Raw genomic sequence first — 18,977 nt, forward strand, 5'->3', positions numbered from 1 at the left:
TTTTTTAATTTTTTTAATGATTGATTTGGTACTTTTTTAAGTCTTTCTAATTTATTTGTTTCAAAAAAGCTTAAGCAAATCAATCACGTACGAAGTTCTAAAATATATTTCTGGTAGTGATATCCTAGAGTTAAATATGCAAAGCTAAGAATGTCTTAATACTCCATAACATATACGTACTACATACATTTTTTGCGACAAAAACAAAACCCTTAAAATAGAGAAACTTAGATCAAACAAAACCCAACATAGTCATTAAAAGTCATGTTAATTAGGCGGTGCAGCCGTAAAGAGTTTCAAACTTTCAATACTTTCAACAAAATATGTTGATCATTTTGATTTTTAAAGTTATTTAGCTTAGTTAAAATTAATATAATTATCATGAGACTAAATCTTTATTAATCATCATATTCTTATTTTTATTATCATCAAAAGAGTTTAACATCACACAATATTAGAGATATAACAAAATATTTATCATAGTACTGTATACTTATCTTATTTGTATCATACGAATTAGAATTACATTTAAGCTTCAATCACAAAATATTAACACCAAACCGTGCATCGCAAAAATAGTTTTAGAAAATGTAGACTGTAGTATTAGAAAAAAGAATTAGACTTTGTATCATAATAAACTACAACTTAACAAGAGAAGATATACTACTGCGTAATAATGAGATCTACAATAGAAACTGAATTACAGTATACAACTAGAATTAAGCCCGTGCGATGCACGGGTCAATACATGATTTGTTATTTTTTTTATGGGGTAAAAGTATTAAAATAACAATATGATCGTCATAATTGACTACCTCATCACATACAATTAGATATCCTGTCACGGGATTTGAGCCCGTCATAAATAAGCCCTTCGTTATCAAGTGCGGGAAGAGTGTAAGGTTGGATTTTGAGGTTATTAACCCCAAGAAGCCATGCGGCCATGTTTTCGGAAGCAGGAACAACAGAATTTCCACCCTTACCCATAGTTAATATGAGAAGTGACGATGCTTTGTTTATATAGGGAATTATAGCAATGAGTTTTTGGTGTAAACTAAAATACCTATAAAGTTTAACTTAAAAACGTGTTATTGATTAGGATAATAATTATCCTATACTTTTACTGATAATATTATTCCTTATTGTCTTTTATCAGTAATTGACTACTATTATATTCAATTTTATCTCATTATTTATCATTTAAAAATAAAATTAATATTTAATTTTGTGATTAGAAAATCCTACGTGGACGCTCTAAAATCTCTCCAAAAAACTCCCCTTTATATATATATATATATATATATATATATATGTATATATATATATGTACACTCCGTATTAGATTACTTAAATAGTTTAATTAAATTCAAATAGAAATAAATAAATTTATTTTCTATAAATGTTTAACATATATAATGATACAAAATACTAAATACAAATCCGTGCATCGCACGAGCTTAAAATTAACGGCTTTTTCATGAAATGCCCCTGAGGTTTAACGAAATGCACCAAATACACCCGCGTGTTTCAAATTACATATTATACCCCTATTTAAACTTATTGTGCACCAAATACCCTTCTTACTGACGGAAGTCTAACGACATTAGTCATTAGTGCTAATTAACTTACTTAACCCCCCTAATTAAACTAATTAAACCTAATCGAACATGATTATTTATGGAAATTAGAATGACATTGAAGCTGATAGCTCTATCCTTTGATCCTATCTCATTTCCCAGGAGAGGCGGCCGCACAACCATTGTGATAGCTCTATCCACCACCAAGCCCACAGACACACCACCATTGAAGCTGCACCACCGCCATCACAAAAGTCCGCACCGGCTCCACCGTCAAAGTGCACAGCACCACCTCCATCATCAAATTTCCGCACCGTCGGCCTCCACCCTCAAAGCGCACACCGCCTCCACCACTACAACTCCTTCTCTCTCTCCCAAGTCCGAATGAAGTCCCACATCCACCACCAAAACCACCATCGACTATCCCAATAACGAGAATTACTCTATCCTCTCCATTCCCCCATCCTTGCTCTCCTCTCATCCTCTTCTCTCTCCTCTTCAATTCGCAACTCAAACCCCCAAATTTTAGATTAAATTCATGCAACCCCAACTCCATTGAAGAAGCAACGAAGCTCTCGCGATGAAGATGCTTTTCAGAAATCCAACTCCATTGAAGAAGCAACGAAGCTCTGGATTAAATTCATATTTTCGAACCCAAAATTTTCCTCTTTTCCTCTCCCCTTCCCTGATTTTCGAACCCAGAAGTTACATTAATTGGATCAAAACATAAAGAAATCAATTCTGAATTTAGGATTTGGCAAATCAAATTGGGGATTTTAGCACGAATTGTGGAGCTAATTGATGAGATAATTGATTGAAGTAGAAGCATTATTGCTCGATTAATTTTATCACAAGTTTGATTTAAATTGGGAAAATTTGGTAATATTAATCCAACCTTTGGCCGATTTTCTTTTATTAATCCCACCTACGACATATTTTTTAATAATCCCACCTTTACTACCCGACGACTTTTATTGGGCTTAAGTGGCCGGTAATCGGTGAAAAAGTCAACGAGATGGTGATGAATTGATGATGATGACTGAATATATCAAGAGAGAGTACTGCCATGTAGAGAAATAATGCCGCTTACAACAGTTTTATGACCTGTTGGGCCCAATAAAAGTTGTTGGGTAATAAAGGTGGGATTATTAAAAAATATGTCGTAGGTGGGCTTAATAAAAGAAAATCGGTCAAAGGTTGGATTAATATTACCAAATTTTCCTTTAAATTGGGCAAATTTTGAACCCAGATTTTCGAGAAGTTTGATTGAATTTTGAGTGAGTTTTTTTTTTTTTTTTTGGTTGCTAAATCTTTAGGTTTGTTATGTATTAATCAGGTTTATTTGGAGGTTAATTGTTAATAATTAGGATAAATAAGTAAATTAGCACTAATGACTGACGGCGTTAGACTTCCGTTAGTAAGAAGGGTATTTGGTGCACAATAAGTTTAAATAGGGGTATAATATGTAATTTGAAACATGCATGTGTATTTGGCGCATTTCGTTAAACCTCAAGGGCATTTCATGAAAAAACCGTAAAATTAATATATAAAATATAACAGTTGATATATGTAGGAGTTTTATTTTAACGTACCACCGAAACAAACCCCATTCCATCTTTTCTCTCTTTCTCTGTCCAAATTTAACAATCAACAATGGCGCTAACGATTTTACCATAACCAATGGCGGAACAACATTACCATCAGGTCCATCACCAGCAACAACAACAACAACAACAATCCCAATCCCAATCAACAGCAAGAAACCGTCAACAACACCAGCAGCACCATCATAAGCATTCTATGATGTCGCAACTTCAGCCGCAGCCGCAGCAGCAGCAACAATCAGAGAGTGATAGGAGCAGCGTTGAATTGCGGGCTGTCGATTGTAATCTTGCCTCTTTGTGTGATCACATTCAATTGGAGGGTTTTAACAATGGCGTCTTCTCCGATATTGTTGTTCATGCTATGGGCTCCACTTATAACCTTCATCGCTTGATTCTTTCTCGTAGCTCTTATTTCAGGTCTAAAACTTCAGCTTTCTTATTTTTCATTGCAACTTTTTTTAATTAAAAATGACCAGCTTCATTGGAGGATTCTGTGGTGTTGCGTCTAATTGGGAAGTGAAATTGCTGAAAGTTGTTCTTTTTGTTAAAGCTCCCCATCTATTGTAGATGGATTGCTGAAAGTTGTTCTGGCTTCTTGAGCTTTGTTTCAGTCCCGTAATTTTGAACACAAAGAGAAGGTTATCTAAATTGTAATGCTTGTACAAAGAGAGATGTATGCAAACTTATCATGATTATTGATAGACAACAATAAGTCAATAATTGATATGTTTATGATATAATTTTGGAACTTCGCGATGATTTGGGTGAAGTCTCATTTGATTTCAAATGAGATATTTCATATTTACTTGAGGAATCTTGCAGTTTATTGAGGTGTTATGGATATTTTAGCTACAACTCATTGCTTATGGTGTTGATGTTGATGGTTTTTTGATAATCAACTAGGCCTGCTATCCGTTTATCTCCTCTTTAGCTAATATTGTTGAGCATGGCCTATTTGTGGAAATTTATGGCTTGAAATGGCGTAATTCATAACCTAATCAGTCCTATGAGATGTAATACTTTAGAGTACTTTACTTTTAGTTCTTTGAGCATGAAAGTTAGAAACCCTTGTATGGAAGTATTGTTGTGGTGTTGGTTCTTTTTGTGAGAGGGAAATGTTTCCAGCACAGTATATGATCCCCTATTCCAATCTCACAGCTCCAGAAGGGCTAAATCCATTACCTGTCTAACACATGTATAAGTGTTTAAGGGTCAGATTTGGTTTGGATTTTTAGAAATATTTTCCCCTTTCACATCTGGTTCCTAGTGTACGCGAGTCTGTCACAATTACTTCTGTGTGCAATGAGGCATGGAATGCAGCAAGTGACATTTGATAGAAGTACAACGTAACAATTCAGAGAAGTGGTAGGCCTGGTAGCAGTTGTTGAGATTTCAGCTTCACTTCTGCATTAACAAAATAGAGATCATATAGTTGGTCATCTCATGCTATTGACAAAATTCTGCGTTTTCATAAATATTTACCTGATTTGGTGTTAATCGTATATTGAGAAATAAAATACGAGAAACAGAACAAAGGAAGAAGTGATTGTTGCCTGAATTTGTTTTCACCATTTCTTGAACTGTTTAGGGTTTAGGGTTTACCTAAGAAAATTTGGAGGAAGGTGATTGAGCACAATATGAGCTTTATTGGGATTGAGGAAAATATGGCGTTGGATAGGATAGAGTGGAGGGAGAGAATATGCATTGATGACTTCATTTGACTTATACAGCTTCCAATTTTTTTTTACATGCTATTTTTAAATGTACTTATTTATTTATTTTAAACTTTACTTATTATCTTTTATAATATTTTTTATGTAATATATATATATATATATATATATATATATATATATATATATATATATATATATATATATATATATATATATATATACATTTTTCTCTTATCTTATCCACTTTCTCCCTCTTCCTTGTTTTTTATTTTTTAACTTTCCGCTCCTTCCTGGTTTGATTGGTGACAATGACGATCTCCTACCACGATTCATGTTAGCCGACCCCAAAACATTTTGGGACTAAGGCTTTGTTGTTGTTGTTGTTGTTGTTGTATTTCTTGAACTGTTTAGGTTTACAAAATATTGCAGATAGTAAATGGAAACTTATTGTACAAACACTTGTTACTGGTTAGGAACATGCTTCATGGTCCTTGGAAAGAAGCCTCCGCCCCTGTCTTAAGTCTGCAGATAGATGATAAAAATGTTAATGCGGAGGCCATTGCTCTATCACTGTCATACCTTTATGGGCATCATCCTGAGCTTAATGATAATAATGCATTCCGAGTTCTTGCTGCAGCATCCTTTCTTGATCTCCAGGTATCGTACTTGTCGTTGTAGCTTATGACTCTAGCCATTTTCTGTTTCCCCAATGTACTTTTCCATGGGTGATGACGTGTTGGTGCTCTCCTTCCGTGTGGCACATTTCATGCAATGCTTTAAGGTTATTGCTGTGGTACGTTGTCATAAATTTCTCATTGTCTTTCACTTAAAAATGTGCAGGAACTGTGTGCTATTTGTACTGACTTTATCATCGCTGAGCTGTGGACATCAAATTTCTTGGCCTATCAGGTTTTAGATACTTCATGAATTGTTATATTTCCAATCTCGATTATGCTTCCGTATTTAATTTTTATTCTTGTGACAGGTATTTGCTGAACATCAAGATTATGGTATCCATGGGGAAAGAGTAAGAAATGCTTGCTGGGGCTATCTTTATCAGAGTGGTTTCATGGAATTGAAAGAGGTGTGTACTGTGTAGCTTCTATCTTGGTGTTCAATATTCTTTGGTAAAATCTTAGATGGTACTGAGATTTGGTAAAGTTTTCTGATTAATAAATTCTTGGTATTCTCTGCTCTTTATTTCATAATATAGGTTATTTTAGGCCAATACCCTCAATAATGTTTTCCGTTGGATTCAGCCATATACCTGGTGTCCTGAATCTATAATACTGTTACTATTAGTGAAGGTTCAAAATTTCTGAGTTTGTCAAAAAAATTGAGGACATTTTTAATGTAGCCTTCCCGAAAAGTCCAATGTATTTCTCTTTTCCCTGCATTTTTAATATAAATTGCTATTTGTTTATGTGCTATGGTTGTTTACTAGCATGGCCATTGTGGACCTTTAGTTTTGACGATTTTTGTAATTGTCATCCTACTTTAGCTTTGAAAATGGTAACGGTCGTACCTCGTACGCAGTGCACAAGACTCTCACTATTTAGTGCAGCTTTGAAAATGGTATTAAAAAAAATCTTGAATGATTATGCATGTTTAAGAAAAAAAAAAGGAGAGAGATTGTTGCATCAGGGAGTGTTGTAAATGAGATATGTATCCGTATATGTTTGCCAAAATAGGAAGAATCAAAAGTGTAACCAACAAAAATGATGAAAGTAGAAACTGTAACCAACAGAAAGGAATTAAGGTGGTAATTCCTCCGAGTTTTTGTACTGGCAACATACCCCTTTGCCATATAGTTTAAGGAAGAGAATTGTGAAGGTAACCAAACAACTTAAATAAAATACTTTGGTATAAGGAAGGGTTGGGTTATTAAGGTTTAAAATTATTTTAATTAAGTTATACGTTTACCTTTTCTAAGTTTTTCCTTAAAGTACATGCCAAGAGGGTATTTTGCTGCTAAATATTGGGGAAATATGATTGTATTTTGCATGAAATTCATATGTAGTAAAGAAAAGTATAAAGAAATCATTTTGGGGTAAGTAAAGGTGTGGAGAGAAGCACTGCTGATTTTAGAAAATTTAGGTACTGAACATGGGATTGCAAAAAATACATGCCAGAGCAGTTTGAGTAACACCTCAAGTATTACTGCTGCTAGTAGGCAGCAAGATGCCCTAGGCTCACCTTTAAGGCCCTAAGCCCCTAATCAATCATGCCACGTGCAGAAATATTTTTCTGAAAGACCTCAGTTAAAAATACTTCGTATATTTTAGGATCCGAAACTAATTAAAAAGTAGTGCCTCTAGAGGTAAAGTAGTAATTAGCATTTTCTGAAAGATTTAATAGATATAATTGTACCAACAAAGTAAATTCATAAAAAACAATATAAAAGTGAGAGTATAATACCGTAAACAAACTTACGGAGTGTCAAGTGGAAGAGTTTTGAATTTGGATTAACATGGACTAATCAAATGTCCCATTAAAGCTGTCCTTTTGTTGTCTCTTGGATCGAGTACGTAAAGAAACAACATATTTGCAATTGTAGGGATGAAGAAAATGAGCTTCTTTGCTATTATAGGTATAGTGGTATCTGTTATTCCCAACTTACAGAAACAGCACTAGGATCCGAATAATAACAGGTTGGTCTCTATAAACCGGATAATCATATGGGTAATGCCCAGAATCAGGAAATGGGTCGGCAGCCAGGGTGTGATAAGGAACGACTAGGGATTGAAAGGGGCAAAGATTGGGTCTGAAAACAAGAAATAATTGTGTACGGAGCTTGATTAATTGGTTAATACATTTTACATTTTTGTTAATTTAAAGACAAAATAATGAAATACATTGCGGTTTTTTAAGGAAAGGAACAATAGAGGTAGAATGGGCAAGCCGCAAGAGAGAAGAAGATGAAGAGTTAGTACACCAGGATAAAGATATTAATAAGGTTCAAACGTGCTATTACTATAAATAGGAGTAATGAGCTAGACTGCTGGTACTATAAAGTGAAAATAGGAATATCGCACGGTTGGATGCTATTGGCCTTTATCTTCATTTCACTTTATGAAGGGAAAGTAGGAGTAACATGCTAGTACTACCTTCCTTACGGACCTGGCCATGAAGTTGCAAGAGAAAATCAGATTTGTGCTGCAGTGACGAAGTGATAACAGATCTGGGAATGGCCTAATTTCTAATCGAGTAAGCTCCCTTACACATTCTAGTTTTCCTTATCAGAACTCCAACTCATATTCATACCCATCCACAACCAACTTCTCAATTCCTAACTCTGCCACCAGAACCATAGGGTTATTGTTGGTGGCGAAACCGGCGGGGAAGTTTGCTATCCCACTGAGAAAGAGCTTGAACAGAAAATATGTTTTTTCACTGTGACGATAAATGGACCATTCACCATCGATGTAGTATGGAGGAGTTTAGTGTTTTGCTTACAGTGGATAATTAGGAAGAGAATGTTGATGCAAGCTCTGACGTGCCTTCAATGGAGGAACAACTGGAGGATCCTGCTACACCAGTACAGCATGAGGTATATACCTTGGGTTGTTTTTATTTAGATCATGGCTGAGAATTGTTTCGATGTTCTGGGCCACTTGGTGTATTTTAGTGGCGTTTTTGTTTTTGGAATGTGAGGATGGTTGGATGGAAACATTGGGTTTCTGCATTGGCTGCACTATTTTTTTTGTTTGGGCTGGATTGTTTATGTATCAAGTCATCGTTATATTGGGTTGTGCGAATTCATCCTATGCACTAATTAAAAGAATGCAGCAGCAATGGTTTTAGATGGGTCCATCCGTCTATGTTTGGGTCTTTGAGAGACTTTATAAGGAAGCAATTGCATTTGTAATTAATGGTCTTTGCATTGTAATTGCAATAATTCAGCAGCCATATATTCAGTAGGTTGGCAGTGGTCTCAAGTTTGATTTTTCTTACCTTATAGCTTTATAGGCACCCATTCTGTACGTTTAGATAGTTCAGTTACGAATATAAGTAAGATTTTAGTTAGGATTAGAGGTTGTTTGAGGAGTTTTGTTTGGATTAAAATTATTTGTTTTCCCATGCTAATTAGCCATTGTGTTGGGTGTTTTACTGAAGTAGTGTTAAGCTCTTGGGAACTCTACAACAACAACAACCAATCCTTAGTCCCAAAATGATTTGGGGTCGGCTAACATGAATCGTCATAGGAGATCGTCATTGTGACCAAATCAAACCAGAAAGGAGCGTGAAGTTAAAAGAATAAACAAGGAAGAGGAAGAAAGTTGAATTAATGAAAGTAAGATAAGAGGAATATATATATGTATTACATAAAAAATATTATAGAGGGATAATATAAATAAATAAAGTTTAAATAAATATAAGTAAATAAGCACATTTCAAAATAGCATTTAAATAAAAAAAGCAAAGGTAAGAGAGTCAAAATGAAAGATGTATAAGTCAAATGAAGTCATCAACGTATTCTCTCCCTCCATTCTGCCCTATCCAATGCCATATTCTCCTCAATCCCAAGTAGGCTCATATGGTGCTCAATCACCTTGCTCCAAGTTTTCTTAGGTCTTCCCCTACCCCTTGCAATTCTATCACTTTGCCACCCTTATAGCCTCTTAACCGGGGCATCACTTGATCTTCTGCTTACATGCCCAAACCATCTTAAACGATTTTCCATCATCTTAAACTCAATTGGTGCAACCCCTACTTTCTTCCTAATAATCTCATCTCAAACGATCCTTTCTTGTATGCCCACACATACCACGTAACATGCGCATTTCCGCCACATTCATCTTATGCACGTGACAATGTTTCACTGCCAGCATTCCGTGCCGTAATGCCGGTCGAATTGTCGTGTGGTAGAATTTTCCCTTCAATCTTTGGGGCATGCCTGGATCACATAGGAATCCCGTGGCACTTTTCCACTCTAACCAACCTGCTTTGATTCTATGAGCCACATCGTCATCCAATTCCCCATCCTTTTGGATAATAGATCCTAAATAACGGAACATTTCAGAACCTTGGACAATTTTTCCATTTAAGGTAATCGCCCCTGTCTCTCTATCTTGGGCTCCACTAAACTTACACTCCACATATTCCGTCTTGTTTCTACTCAGCCTAAAACCACGAGATTCCAAAGTTTGTCTCCATAACTCCAACTTACTTTCCACTCCTTTGGTTTCATCAATCAACACAATATCATCTGCAAACATCATGCACCATGGTATACCATCTTGAATTGACCTCGTCAATTCGTCCATGACTATAGCAAAAAGAAACGGCCTAAGTGCGGAACCTTGATGCACTCCAATCGTAATGGGGAATTCTTCGGTCTTACCAACACTAGTACGCACACTCGTGCTAACTCCCTCATACACATCCTTGATGATATCAATATACTTCATTGGAATTCCTTTCCTACTTAATGCCCACCAAAGAATTTCCCTCGGTACCTTATCATACGCCTTCTCCAAATCAATGAAAACCATATTTAAATCCTTCTTGCTTCGATAATTCTCCATTAGTTGCCTTGTAAGATGGATGCCTCCATAGTCGATCTCCCATGGATAAATCCAAACTGGTTCTCCGAAATCTTCACAGTTCTCCTTAATCTTTGATCAATAATCCGCTCCCAAAGTTTCATAGTGTGACTCGTTAGTTTGATTCCTCGATAGTTGGAACAATCCTGGACATCACCCTTAACTTTTGTTTAATTTTTTTTTTCTCGTGCGCTCTCGGGAGTAATCGGATCCCAATGTTCTCTGGGGTATTTGACCCTTATTAATGTAAGAATGTACTTAAGATTTTCTTGTAACTTATGGTATGTCCGTTATCGTTGTCACCTTTCAGTTTTTCGGAAAACTAATGCAGGTTTTGGAACTAAAAAAGGTAGTTTCCATTCTGTTTTACAAGTTATCATGATTAGTACATATATCATGTATGACACTTTAAGTTCATGATACCCCCTCCCTATTTTTTAGGAGTCGCATGTTGTCCGGCAGTCCGGCACAAGTGTTAAGGAAGCATAGTTAAATTTGGTATAATAATGATGCAAGTGGGTTAGTTGACAATAAAGAAATATATAAAAAAAACGAGTGGGATGTAAAAGTTACCAACAAAAAAAATGGCATTATTTATGATTTAAGTGGGCTCATAGGAAAGTAAAAAATAATAAACAATTGGAGAGTGGGTGTAAAAGTTACCAAAAATGGAATTGTGACTCCTAAAAAAATACGGAGGGAGTATCTAATTCTCGAACTTTTCATAGAAACCAGAAAGTGAAAACATTTATACCGAACGAGCCCTAACTATGGGATTTGTATGTTGAATTAGGACTTTTTGATGTACGCAAATCGTAACGGATTCTTTGTTTGGACATAATAGATCATTTCTTATCTATGAAATGGATCTTAGGTTGTCTTGTATTTTTATGTCTGTTCACCTTTTCTTACGTGTAAGATGAGTTATTTTGGTCTGTTTGATCAAATCGTTTGGTTTAGGTCCATTTTCCTCTAAATTTACTCCGCCGATTTAGTATAGTTTGTCTGAGTGTGACCGACCAAAATCATACAAGAAACCAACCCTAAGCATGAAATCATTGGAATGTGTTCCATCCATGGTGTAAAAACTCGCCCGAGTTAACTCGTATCGCCCGAGTTAACTAGGTTTTGGAGGCTGGCGATACGGGATATCCCGAGTTGTAAAGGTGTTTTTAAAAACGGCGAGATCTCGGCCGGTTCAACCGATCCAAACCAATTTTGTCCGCATTAAACGTTATTAGCCTCACATCTACTCAGTTTTCAGCCGAATTCCCCATGTTTTCAACAAAAAGAAAGAGAAAAAGGAAAGAAATGGAGAAACTCCACTGAAATAGAGTAGAGAACTCCATTTTCAGATCTAAAACAAGAGAGGAGAGAAAATGTGGACAAGGGAATTCATTTAATTATGTCACGTGTACGATTTAGGGGAGGGGGACTAGGGTAGGTAGTGAGTTTCAAATTCCTACGTGACAACCGCGACACGGTTCGCGACTAATGCATCATTTCCGTTACCGAAACTCCGCGACCGATCCCGCGAACGCGACCTATACCGCATTTTTTAATATTCTTTATCACCGGTATTTGATGTTTTGATTAAACGAAAACAAAATATATGAGTCTGGGTTCTTCTGAAATTTTGTGGTGCTCTTTTCTTAATTTCCTGAACTTTTAGATATTTCAGCTTCAGTATAGTTGTGTGCTTCTCTTCCTCATATTATCGTTCTTTGTGATGCCTTTGTTGGCATATATGTTTGGCTTTATTGCATGCCCGTGCCATTGAAACTGTTTTGGACATTCAATTAGATGGGTTTAAGAAGGTATAAATATCAATTGTGGACAAGCAGGTTGAAGCTGATTTCTATATTCTTGCCCCCTGAAATTTTAATTCTTTCAATTTTCTTTAGGTTCTACCATATCTTTCATCCCAAACACTGCACGCACTACTGACCTCAAATGAACTCTGGGTACCTAGTGAAGAGAAACGGTACAGTATTTTTCATATATCTTTGGTTTCTATGAGAATTTTGAATCTTTCTCAAGCAGGATGACATTGTTTACTTTTCTTCTTTGAAGCTTTGAATTGGCATTGTATACATTGCTAAAAAAAAGCGCTTTAAACAAGGCTGAAACCGAAGAAAAGCAGAGTGTAAATCTTGAGACTGGGGTCGCAAATCAACATGTCTGGTCTCATTTCAAAGTAAAAAATAATATTATTGATGCCTGCTGTAGTAGACATTTGGAAGCTGATACGGGACATGTAAGTTCTAACTCCCTCTTTACAGCTATAATTTTGCTCATAGTATTTGATTAAGGTTGCAGACTAAGTTGTTGAGTTTCACATTGATATTGATAATGCCAAAACACAGGCGCATCAAGTTGCTTGCATTGAGCCAAATACGGGAGCTGAATATCCTAGCAACTTAGAACAACCTTCGCTTGTTACCTACTACTCTGATTCAGATAGAAGTAGGTCCTCTTCTTCTTATGTCAGAATGCCGCTTAGTTTTCCAGCCAATGGACAAGGAATTGATGGTGCACTTTTGGAAGGACCATCTGAAGAAAGCTTATGCTGCCACTTTAGAAATTCTAATTGGCTGTCCGGAAATGATTCAAGGGAATGCTCCTCATCATCAATAAACTCTTCCTGCAATGAGACCGTGCCTGATGAATGGAGCAGAAATGATTTGGCTTTTCCATGGGGTGGCAGGACTGTTGGAAGGAGGCAGGTAAAGAGCTGCGGTAAAGGGAACTGTGGGTTGAAAGGAGAAGAATACAATACATTCATCAACATTTTTGAAGAGGGTTCAGTTCTGTACTGCAATATGTCTTTTGAGGCCCTATTAGATGTGAGAAAGCAGCTCGAAGAATTAGGTTTCCCTGGCAAGGCAGTCAATGACGGTCTTTGGCTGCAGGTTTGAAATTTGAATCATATTCCTACTGTCTTGAAGTTGCGAGATATATGCATATTTTCACATTTGAAGCAAAACTCTAGTTGCATAGTTTTTTCCTATCTCTAACGAATTCGTATTTTTAGACATGAGTTGGGGTGGGGTATTTTGAAACTGAAGTCGAGATTGCGACAGTGGGCCAAAGCTTAAACTACTACCAATCATAAGGTTGTGGTATTGAGCCCTCATCCTCAGTAATTGAATGGGAGTACTGACCACTATAGCTCTTTAAGATTTTAATTCAAGATATGCCACTAGGGCCAGACCTAAACTGTCACCAACTAATTAATCAACTATAAGGTTGTCGATGTGAACTGTAAACTTCTTAGAATTGTATAAGGAGCTACAATTTCTAGAGCTTTTCGAGAATCTTATTCTTCCTTCTGCAATATGAGAGCATAGTTGTGAAAGCAAGGTAGCAAGGATGGGTTCTGGAAGTCAGTATCCAGTTAATAAACTCTTAAGTGATGGTGAAAATCATAACTTTTACTCGTCTGGCTAGTTTGTGTTTTATTGGACGTAAATTGATGCATGGAATGAATTTTGTTTAGTAAACTGAGTGGAATTAATCATCTAAGATATTTTGGACTTGAATTTTGGTCCAAATCCTATCCAAACTCTTTAAGTCATCCAGTCAAATGCTGATTAAACAATTAAATTAAGTTCAGTTCCATTCCAAATCCATATTTTAAATGTACTTTAGTTTTCTTTCTCTTAAGCCCAATAAAGCTTATTTATTGGAAATATATTTGGAAAGCAGAAGTACATAAGTATTATAGAGATTAGACAAGGTAGTGAGCCAAAGAAGAGCAATAGAAGTAGTAACACAGACAACTAAGAGTGATAATTCATTTTAAACATATTTTACTGAAGCAATTGAACTCCTATTTTCGTTAGGCAGGAAAATTTCTGTTGTTTGATGATTTCTTACTCTGGTCTATTGTTTAATTGTTTTCTTTTTTGTTTCATGGGAGAGGGGGTCGTCTCTTGTGGTTTCATTACATTTGTTTGCTTCTCTGTCTCGTCCAGATGCTTCTCAGTCAGAGGGTGCAAGAAATTGCTGTTGAAACATGCAAAAATTGCTGTCTTCTAGGTATGGCATGTGCATGCAAACAGCCATTCACCTTTTCACATAGTGCTGGAACCACAGGCTACTATGTCCAAGCTCCTGATCAGCATAATCCATCTGGCAATATTGGTGATTTGTATGTTGCTGGTCCTGCTAATGGTGAAGGTAATGGTTTATTTAGACCAGTAAGAGTACATGTTAGGGGTTCAAATGATGGACTTGCTGGTATCGGACGTGGAGCTACACTGGTTCCTGCTTCCACTTGGTGTCCAACTCGATTTGTATTTTCCCGTGTACCCTTTGGTGTAGGCAATCGAAATGGGCAACAATCTCTTGCTAATGATGATCTAGAACTGAGACCTGACCAACATGGTGACATGTCTGGAGATGGGCTAACTGCTTTGGTTGGACTGAGTGATGGGGGAAGAAATGTTGTCAACGTTCATGGAGGGCAGATAGAGAGACCTTATGAGATGGATCTAAGAAATGGCTTCAGTGGAACCTCTGCTGCTGGGCCTAGTGGTAGTGGGGTTCAGATGGGAGAGTCTTCAGACCAAGATATTGACAGTCAATGGGAGAACACAAGCAATGCTTCTATATCATTAGATTTGAAGACACCTCTTAGTCACTTCCCACCATTTCGCTTTGGGTTGGTTTTCTATTCCTTTATACTAAAGGTGTGTAGTTATTTATTTATATATTAGCATGAGGGTCCTGGCTTAAGGCCATGCTATTAGACTGTTGAGTTGTTGCTTTTGATACCCTTGTTTTTTTTACTCTCTGAGGTTCATGTAAACTCCTACACTTTGTAAGCTACGTGTCACTGATACTATCTTACCCCTTGCGTAGGAAATACAAAGGCTTAAAGGGCATTAAGTGAACTGTTACAATGCTCCCCCCATGGCATGTTAAATTATGTAGGAATACATTGTTCATCTTTTATGGTGTATCTTGTCATGGTCATATAACTCATATTCTAGTATGGCATGTTCACATTGTCTCGTTATTACTTTAATGCTCTTATCCATTCATGTTCTAGCACTTATTACTTTTGCTTGTTAATTGGAAACATGGAACTGTTGTTTCAACAGGGTAGAATTTGCAGATGTGCATCGACTTAACGATGGTCAGGTTAAGCACTCACCAGAAGCATTTTATGCTGGTTCATTTTGGAAGGTATGTTATCATATATATTTTCTATTTGTTTTTGTATATTGTATTATTTTGATATGAACCAAAGGCAACATCTATTCATTTTCCAAGAATTATTTCATCTGTACCCCCTGATATGGATCATGTTATATTTCTGTACGCTTATTCAGTCTGTTATGTCTAACAGATAAGTGTTCAAGCTTTTAACGATGAAGACCCTCAAGGGCGTAGGACACTCGGTAATTCTTCAGATTACTCTGTGATGCAAAAAGTTGCTATTTAAATTATGAATGAGTCGAAAAAGAACATTGTCAAGAATAAATATTTTTTTTTTGTATATAATAAAATTATAAATCCATTACTTTGATAAATACTCCATTCATTTGGATTTAGTTGTTACTTTGTAAGTTCAAATTACACTATCATAGCCCCTCTTATGGAATTTCTTCCTGATACATGGCCTATCTTTTCAGGCTTATTTATTCATCGCCGGAAGGCTGAAATAATGGATCCTCAAAGGAAGGTCAGCCTGATACCTTTACCTGTTAATCTTTGTGTAACTTTGTGTGTGTGTCTTTGTTCTTAGTAAAGAAATCCGTTATGTTGTTGTGCTATAAAATTTCCGTCTTTGTTTGTGTATATTATCTGTCTCAGTTGTCTTGGATCTCGCTTTAGGTTTCCTCCGAAGATGCCGTTATATGTTTTGAGGTGTAACACATGATCAAATATGTTTAAAAAAATTCTTTTTATTTGCAATCTCTTACTTTTTTTTCTTCAACGTTCAAAAACTATCTAATATGGTTTCTCTATTTGAAAAAAGGGTGTTGCTAAATGTAGAAATTAATTTTCTTAACACAAAACTAGAAATGACAAAAATACCCCCAAAGTAAACAAAAACATTTTCGTCCTCTTCCTCCCCTTTGCTTAATCATTTCATAATTGCAAAACCAGAACACATTGTTGATTTGTTATTGACGATGAAATGGGTAATCAATTTTGCATTATAAATTAGAAAACTATGGTTTCCAATGTGACAGTCTTCTTTAATACTATGGTTGACATGCTTTCTTACCCATGCTAATGGTAGTAGTAATAACATGGCAAGGTTTTGGCTGCCATGGATATGACGTGTGTTTCCAGTAGAAGGGGAATCAATTAATGGTTGGTAGTGGAACGGACTAAAGTTGAGTGCGGTGGTTAGTCGTTTCATACTATCATGTACAAATGAACCGAGAAACTATTCCCTCAATAAAAAAAAAAAAAAAAACAAAAACAAAGCGAGAAGGCAAAAGGCAAAAGGCAATAGGTTTTTTTTAGAAAATAAAATATTTTTAAAAAAGAGATATAAAGGGTAGTAATGACTTTTACAATTTTACACAAAGAAAATAATTCCTGCATTTAGAAATTATGTGAAAAAATTGCACCAACAAAGTAGTTTCTAATTTTCCGGGGAAAGGGCGAGGGAGGAAAAACACTTCCAGTAAAAGGAGGCAATGGGTATTGGCCTATTGGGAGTTCTGTTTTGAGGTAGGGTATTTATTTCCACGTAGATGAAATATCATTGAACTATTGAAGTGCTGTTTTTGTCCCACTGCATTGCATATCATGTGGGTTCTTCTGGATTACTGCTTGAAATAAGTAAATTTAGAAAATGCAAGCTAGAGTGTTGATTGGTTATTTTTTTTTCTTGAATTTCCTATCTGAACTATTTAGAACTAATATGAGTTTAGTAGCCGTTATATAAACTGATGGAGAAAATATGAAGTCATTTTTCTGAATATTGGGTTGAAAAGAAGTAAGGCCTTGTATTCAGTGATAATAGTATATTGTTTCTCTTAATTCAGGTGCATATGTATGTGGACTCTCGTGAAAAAGTTACAGCTCGTTATCAGGTAGATTACTGGAGTATAATTGTAATTGTATTGCTTGTATTTATCTTGTAATAAATATTGTAACTTGTTTGTTCCCTGTTTTGATTAGTTAATCTGTCCATCGAAGCGAGAAGTTATGGTGTTTGGAAGCTTCAAACAAGCAGGTACCCTTCTACCGAAAGCTCCAAAAGGCTGGGGCTGGCGCAGTGCTATACTCTTTGATGAGCTTCCTGATCTTCTTCAAAATGGGTGCTTTAGGGTTTCTGCCGTTATACAGCTTGTATAGATGTCAATTCTTCTTTTTGCTATAGGTTATACCGTTCTAGACTTATATAGTTACTTACCATCAATGTTATACTGCTTATACGGACTAGAGTACAACCAAACATTCACAAACATTACTTAGGTTGTTTCTATTTCAGGAATTAACCAAGTTTTTTTTTTTTTTTTTTTTAAAAAAAAAGTGAAAAAGAATGTGATATAATTAAGCTTGTACTCTACTTGTTCACATCAATTAATTTACGAACTATTAATTTTATATGTGCAAAAGGTATTGCGTGTACAAGGTGTATAATCTATTTATTGTAAATAAGGATAACTTTTACCTAAATTTTTGTAACTTTTTATATGTTTTGATTAACTTTTATATTATAAAAAAAAGGCGATATATAAACATTTTAAAGGGTTAAATGGTTTTGAAGAAATTGCTTTTATATTATACATTATTAGTGATTTTGAAGAAATAATTTTATTAAAATGAAAATTTTTTATCATTCAAAAATAGATAACTTTACATATATGATAATTTTTAGGTTAAATTACTTTTTACCACCTAAAAATAAAATAAAAATTATTTTACCACTTCTTAACCGGAAATATGGACGGAAACGTTATGCAATTCCATTTCAACGCCTATATATATATATATATATATATATTTTTTTTTTCTTTTCTTCTCCCACGATTTTCATGTATATAAGCTACCATTTTCCATTACTTCAAATTAATTCACATAACGTTTTCATCCATTTTGTAGCTAAGAGGTGGTAAAAAGACAACTTTTATTTTATTTATAGGTGGTAAAAAACAACTCTTATTTGGGGCCTTACTATTTACTGTCTCATACTACTCAAAATCGCCCCCACTATTTTACCCATATGCCCTCCTTTATTTACCCCCTCATTCAACATTTACCATCCTCATTTACCCTCTTATCTTCCCACCACCAGCCAGCACCACCGCCATCACGTCGCCGGCGAAAAAATGCGTAGTAATGTTTACGTGGGTGGTCTACCGGTGGAACGTCGAATTCATAAGAGGAATTGTTTTTTTTTGTCCGGAAAAAATTTCCGAAACTTATGTTTTTTTAGCTTGTACCATGGTGTAGGCTTATGAATTTTAAGCATGTACCATGATACAGACTTATGAGTTTTTAGCTCCGACCAGGGTATAGACTTATGCATTTTAAGCTCGTACCATGGACAGAGCTTAAAATTCATAAGTCTACGCCATGGTGTGAACTTAATATGCATAA

The 18,977-nt window shown here is 35.6% G+C and overlaps 1 protein-coding gene across 2 annotated transcripts; it reads left to right on the forward strand.

Moving 5' to 3' along the window:
- Window positions 1–3,161: 3,161 nt before the first annotated feature.
- On the forward strand, window positions 3,162–17,983 carry LOC110801120 (uncharacterized). Of its 2 annotated transcripts, XM_022006436.2 has the most exons (13): window positions 3,162–3,598; window positions 5,331–5,514; window positions 5,698–5,766; window positions 5,843–5,941; window positions 12,308–12,387; window positions 12,477–12,660; window positions 12,770–13,315; window positions 14,381–15,069; window positions 15,512–15,596; window positions 15,760–15,811; window positions 16,046–16,095; window positions 17,417–17,464; window positions 17,553–17,983. In XM_022006436.2, the coding sequence occupies exons 1-13, from the start codon at window positions 3,258–3,260 to the stop codon at window positions 17,727–17,729; spliced, it is 2,604 nt and encodes an 867-aa protein (XP_021862128.2). In that variant the 5' UTR covers window positions 3,162–3,257; the 3' UTR covers window positions 17,730–17,983. The 2 variants fall into 2 exon arrangements, 1 of the variants encoding a protein (XP_021862128.2); XR_002536832.2 differs by lacking the exons at window positions 17,417–17,464; window positions 17,553–17,983 and having other exon boundaries at window positions 14,381–15,097.
- The last annotated feature ends 994 nt before the right edge of the window (window positions 17,984–18,977 follow it).

Source organism: Spinacia oleracea, chromosome 5 (assembly GCF_020520425.1).
Source record: "Spinacia oleracea cultivar Varoflay chromosome 5, BTI_SOV_V1, whole genome shotgun sequence".
NCBI classification, from domain to species: domain Eukaryota; kingdom Viridiplantae; phylum Streptophyta; class Magnoliopsida; order Caryophyllales; family Amaranthaceae; genus Spinacia; species Spinacia oleracea.